General features: G+C 46.7%; 1 protein-coding gene across 1 annotated transcript in view; it reads right to left on the bottom strand.

Annotated features, from left to right (window-relative positions):
- Positions 1-27: 27 nt before the first annotated feature.
- Positions 28-6316, bottom strand: part of LOC121345687 (bromodomain-containing protein 2-like) — a gene marked incomplete at both ends in the record, with an annotated part of 7705 nt that continues 1416 nt past the window's right edge. The window contains 3 exons of the mRNA XM_041422811.1: positions 28-288; positions 1252-1380; positions 4598-4969. Of these exons, the coding sequence (XP_041278745.1) occupies positions 28-288; positions 1252-1380; positions 4598-4969 (762 nt within the window). The remainder of the gene's footprint in view (positions 289-1251; positions 1381-4597; positions 4970-6316) is intronic.

Below are 6316 nucleotides of genomic sequence, written 5' to 3'. Positions count from 1 at the left end.
CCCCAAATTTCCCCCCAAATCCCCCCCAGACTCCCCCACCTGCTCCTGCAGCTCGGCCAGCCGGTTGGCTCGCTCCTCCTCGGAATCCGAGCTCTCCTCGCTCTCCGAGGACGTTTCCGTGGAGCTCTCCTCGTCCTCGTCCTCGTCCTCGTCCTCCTCCTCCTCGTCTTCATCGCTGGAAGATTCCTCGGACGAGGATTTGGGGATGGGCAGCGGCGCCGAGGCCGAGGCCGCGCCCGAGTCCTGCGGCTCGTCCGGCATTTTGGCGTAGCTGAACTCGAACACGTCCTGCGGGGATTTTTGGCATTTGGAACTCACGGATTCCCGGCCCAGAAATTCCAAATTCCCGTCACGAAATTCCCTGAAATTCCCAGGATGAAATCCCAAAATTCCCGTCCCAAAATTCCCCAAAATCCCTGAAATTTCCGGAATAAAATCCCAAAATCCCCATCCCAAAAAACCCCAATATTCCCAGAATAAAATCCCAAAATCCCGTCCCCAAAATTCCCATCCAGAAAGTCCCAGGATAAAATCCCAAAATTCCCGTCCCGAAATTCCCCAAAATCCCTGAAAGTCCCAGAATAAAATCCCAAATTCCCGTCCCTAAAATCCCAAAATTCCCATCCAGAAAGTCCCAGGATAAAATCCCAAAATTCCCGTCCCAAAAATCCCCAAAATAAAATCCCAAAGATCCCCAAAATAAAATCCGAAATTCCCATCCCAAAAATCCTCAAAATGCCCACGATAAAATCCCAAATTTCCATCCCAAAAATCTCAAAATTCCCATCCAGAAAGTCCCAGGATAAAATCCCAAAATTCCCGTCCCAAAAATCCCCAAAATCCCTGAAATCCCCAGAATAAAATCCCAAATTCCCATCCCAAAAATCCCCAAAATAAAATCCCAAAAATCCCCAAAATAAAATCCGAAATTCCAATCCCAAAAATCCTCAAAATTCCCACGATAAAATCCCAAATTCCCATCCCAAAAATCCCCAAATTTTGATCCCAAAAACCCCCAAATTCCGGTCAAAACTTCCCAAATTCCCATCCCAAAAATCCCCAAATTCCAACCCCAAAAAATCCCCAAATTCCAATCAAGAACCCCCAAATTCCCAACGAGAATCCCCAAATTCCCAACGAGAATTCCCAAATTACGCTCAAAAACGCCCAAATTCCGATCGAAAACCCCCAAATTTCGACCGAGAATTCCCAATTTTTTTCGGTCTTTTGGGAATTCTGGTAATTTCCTACCTGGAGTTTCCTGGCCATGGCCACCACGTCGTGGTCGGGCGGGTTGTACTTGTAGCAGTTGGAGAACATCAACCGCACGTCGGCGGCGAATTCTTGCGCGTCGCGGTATTCCCGGTTTTCCATCTTCCGCTGCGGGGAGAGAGACGGGAAAATGAGAGTGGAGAAAGTCTCCGAGGGTCAACGGGGGCATGGAAGGGTCAATGGGGTCATGGAAGAGTCAATGAAGTCATGGAAGCATCAATGAGGTCATGGAAGGGTCAACCGAGTCATGGAATGGTCAACAGGGTCATGGAAGCATCAATGAGGTCACGGAAGGGTCAACCGAGTCATGGAAAGGTCAACAAGGTCATGGAAGGGTCAATGGGGGCATGGACGGGTCAACGGGATCATGGAATGGTCAATGTGGTCATGGAAGAGTCAATGGGACCACGGAAGAGTCAACCGAGTCATGGAATGGTCATGGAAGGGTCAATGGGGTCATGGAAGAGTCAACGGGGTCATGGAAGGGTCAATGGCGGCATGGAAAGGTCAACGGGGGAATGGAAGGGTCAACGAGGCCATGGAAGGGTCAATGGGGTCAAGGAAAGGTCAATGAGATCATAAAAAGGTCAATGGGGTCAACGAAGGGTCAACAGCATCGTGGAAAAGTCTAAAATCTCTTGAAACCCCAATATTTCCTCAAAAAATTCGACGAAACTCCAAGAAACTCCAAAAAATCCCAAAAAAACTCCAAAACTTCTCCAAAAAATCCCCAAAAATTCCCAGAACCCCACCTTGACGGTGCTGAGATCCATGGGATGCTCGATGATCTCGTGGTAATCGTGGAGTTATGGGGACATGGAGGAGTCAATGGGGTCATGGAAGGGTCAATGGGGTCATGGAATGGTCAACGGGGTCGTGGAAGAGTCAATGAAGTCATGGAAGCATCAATGAGGTCATGGAAGGGTCAACCGAGTCATGGAAAGGTCAACAAGGTCATGGAAGGGTCAATGGGGGCATGGACGGGTCAACGGGATCATGGAATGGTCAATGGGGTCATGGAAGAGTCAACGGCGTGTAACAAGAGTCAACAGGGTCATGGAAGGGTCAACGGGGTCATGGAAGGGTCATGGAAGGGTCAATGGGGTCATGGAAGAGTCAACGGGGTCATGGAAGGGTCAATGGCGGCATGGAAAGGTCAACGGGGGAATGGAAGGGTCAACGAGGCCATGGAAGGTTCAATGGGGTCAACGGGGTCATGGAAGAGTCAACGGGGTCATAGAAGGGTCAATGGGGTCAAGGAAAGGTCAATGAGATCATGGAAAGGTCAATGGGGTCAACGAAGGGTCAACAGCATCGTGGAAAAGTCTAAAATCTCTTGAAACCCCAATATTTCCTCAAAAAATTCGACGAAACTCCAAGAAACTCCAAAAAATCCCAAAAAAACTCCAAAACTTCTCCAAAAAATCCCCAAAAATTCCCAGAACCCCACCTTGACGGTGCTGAGATCCATGGGATGCTCGATGATCTCGTGGTAATCGTGGAGTTATGGGGACATGGAGGGGTCAATGGGGTCATGGAAGGGTCAATAAAGTCAAGGAAGAGTCAACGAGGTCATGGAAGGGTCAACGGAGTCATGGAATGGTCAACGGAGTCATGGAAGGGTCAACGGGGTCATGGAAGGGTCAACGGAGTCATGGAAGGGTCAACGGGGTCATGGAAGGGTCAACGGAGTCATGGAAGGGTCAATGAGGTCATGGAAGGGTCAACGAGGTCATGGAAGAGTCAACAAATCTCTTCAACCCAAAAATTTGAGGAAACTCCAAAAAATCCCCCACGATCTCAAAAAAACTCCAAAAAATCCCAAAAAAAGGCCAAAATTTCTCAAAAAACCCCCCAAAAATTCCCAGAATCCCACCTTGATGGTGCTGAGATCCATGGGATGCTTGATGATCTCGTGGTAATCGTGGAGTTATGGGGACATGGAGGAGTCAATGGGGTCATGGAAGGGTCAATGGGGTCATGGAAGAGTCAACGGAGCCATGGAATGGTCAATGAAGTCATGGAATGGTCAATGAAGTCATGGAAGGGTCAATGAGGTCATGAAACGGTCAACGAGGTCATGGAAGAGTCAACAACTCTCTTCAACCCAAAAATTTGAGGAAACTCCAAAAAATCCTCCAAGATCTCCAAAAAATCCCCAAAAAACGCCAAACTTTGTCCAAAAAATCCCAAAATTTCTCCAAAACCCCCCAAAAATTTCCAAAAAAATCCCAGAATCCCACCTTGATGGTGCTGAGATCCATGGGATGCTTGATGATCTTGTGGTAATCGTGGAGTTATGGGGACATGGAGGGGTCAATGAGGTCATGGAAGGGTCAACGGGGTCATGGAAGACTCAACGGAGTCATGGAAGGGTCAATAAAGTCAAGGAAGAGTCAATGAGGTCATGGAAGGGTCAACGGGGTCATGGAAGGATCAATGAAGTCATGGAAGGGTCAATGAGGTCAAGAAAAGGTCAAAGAGGTCATGGAAGGATCAATGAGGTCATGAAATGGTCAACGGGGTCATGGAAGAGTCAACAACTCTCTTCAACCCAAAAATTTGAGGAAACTCCAAAAAAATCCCCCAGATCTCCCAAAAAACCCCAAAAAATCCTAAAAAAACACCAAAAAAATCCTTAAAAATTCCCCAAAATCCGCCCAAAAAAGCCCAAAAAATGCCCCAAATTTCTCCAATTTCATTCCCTAAAATCCCCCCAAAAATTCTCTAAAAATCCCCCCAAAAATTCCCTAAAAATCCCCAAAAATGCCCAAAACCCCAAAAATCCATAAAAATCCCTCAAAATTTCCCACCTTGATGGTGCTGAGATCCATGGGATGCTCGATGATCTTGTGGTAATCGTGGAGTTATGGGGACATGGAGGGGTCACTGGGGTCATGGAAGGGTCAATAAAGTCAAGGAAGAGGCAATGAGGTCATGGAAGGGTCAACGGGGTCATGGAAGACTCAACGGAGTCATGGAATGGTCAATGAAGTCATGGAAGGGTCAATGAAGTCATGGAAGAGTCAACGAGGTCATGGAAGAGTCAACAACTCTCTTCAACCCAAAAATTTGAGGAAACTCCAAAAAATCCTCCAAGATCTCAAAAAACCTCCAAAAACTCCTAAAAAAACACCAAAATTTCTCAAAAAAATCCCAAAATTTCTCCAAAAAATCCCAAAATTTCTCCAAAAAATCCCAAAATTTCTCCAAAAAATCCCAAAATTTCTCCAAAAAATCCCAAAATTTCTCCAAAAAATCCCAAAATTTCTCCAAAAAATCCCAAAATTTCTCCAAAAACCCCCCAAAACTCCCAGAACCCCACCTTGATGGTGCTGAGATCCATGGGATGCTTGATGATCTCGTGGTAATCGTGCAGCCCCAACGCCGACGCGTCGACGGGTTTGTAGAAGGGCCAAGCGTAGGCCGCGTGTTTTTTGGACAAGAGCTCCTTCAAGATGCCGTTGCAGTATTTGAGCTGCTCGGAAAGTTTCCCTTTCTTGGAAGTTTGGTGCTGTTGGGAATCTGGGAGATCTTTCCTGGGGGGTTTGATGGGTCGGCCGCTCTCGCGTCGCGCCGGGATTTTGGCGGCTTTGGGGTTTTCGGGGATGGAAGGGGAGGATTCGCCGCCGCTGGTGGCGATGATGGCCGTGGTGGTGGGGGTGGTGGTGTCGGCTTTCCGCTTGACGCCTTTTTTCTGTCGCGGGGGAAGGACAAGATTTGGGTTTTTTAGAATTTTTTTTGGGGTGGTGGGGGTTTGGTTTGGCGGGGCGGGATTCCGTTTCGAAGTCAAAATTCAATTTTTGGAGCCAAAATCCCATCCCAGAGTCCCAAAATCCCAATTTAGGATCCAAAATTCCATCCCAACAACCAAAAATACCATCCCAAGAGCCAAAATCCCATCCAAGAGACAAAAATCCAATTTTAGAATCCAAAATCCCATTCCAGGAGCCAAAAATCCCATTTTAGGAGCCAAAATCCCATCCCAAGAGACAAAAATCCAATTTTAGGATCGAAAATCCCGTTCAAAGAGCCAAAAATCCAATTTTAGGAGCCAAAACCCAATTTTAGGAGCCAAAATCCCATCCCAAGAGACAAAAATCCAATTTTAGAATCCAAAATCCCGTTCCAGGAGCCAAAAATCCAATTTTAGGATCCAAATACCATTCCAAGAGCCCAAATCCCATCCCAGAGTCCCAAAATCCAATCCCAACAACCAAAAATCCCATCCCAAGAGCTAAAATCCCATCCCAGAGTCCCAAAATCCCACTCCAGGAGCCAAAATCCCATTCCAAGAGCAAAAAATCCCATTTTAGGGTCCAAAATCCCGTTCCAAGAGCCAAAAATCCAATTTTACGAGCCAAAACCCAATTTTAGGATCCAATATCCCATTCCAGGAGCCAAAAATCCCATTTTAGGAGCCAAAATCCCATTCCAAGAGCCCAAATCCCATCCCAGAGTTCCAAAATCCCAATTTAGAATCCAAAATCCCGTTCCAAGAGCCAAAAATCCAATTTTAGGATCCAAAATGCCACTCCAGGAGCCAAAATCCCATCCCAAGAACCAAAAATCCCATCCCAAGAGCCAAAATCCCATCCCAGTGTCCCAAAATCCCAATTTTAGGATCCAAAATCCCGTTCCAAGAGCCAAAAATCCCAATTTTAGGATCCAAAATCCCATTCCATGAGCCCAAATCCCATCCCAGAGTCCCAAAATCCCATTTTAGTATCCAAAATCCCATTCCAGGAGCCAAAAATCCCATTTTAGGATCCAAAATCCCATTCCAAGAGCCCAAATCCCATCCCAGAGTCCCAAAATCCCAATTTAGGATCCAAAATCCCGTTCCAAGAGCCAAAAATCCAATTTTAGGATCCAAAATCCCGTTCCAGGAGCCAAAATCCCATCCCAAGACCCAAAATTCCCAAATTCCCCCATCTCAAACCCCAAATTCCCCCCAAATTCCCCCATCCCAAACCCCAAAATCCCCAAATCCAAACCCCAAAACCCCCAAATCCCCCCCAAAATCCTCCCATCCCAAACCCCA

The sequence above is a fragment of the Onychostruthus taczanowskii genome, unplaced genomic scaffold, assembly GCF_017590055.1.
Source record: "Onychostruthus taczanowskii isolate IOZ18803 unplaced genomic scaffold, ASM1759005v1 scaffold743, whole genome shotgun sequence".
NCBI classification, from domain to species: Eukaryota; Metazoa; Chordata; class Aves; order Passeriformes; family Passeridae; genus Onychostruthus; species Onychostruthus taczanowskii.
This window is presented reverse-complemented; position numbering and strand designations above follow the sequence as displayed.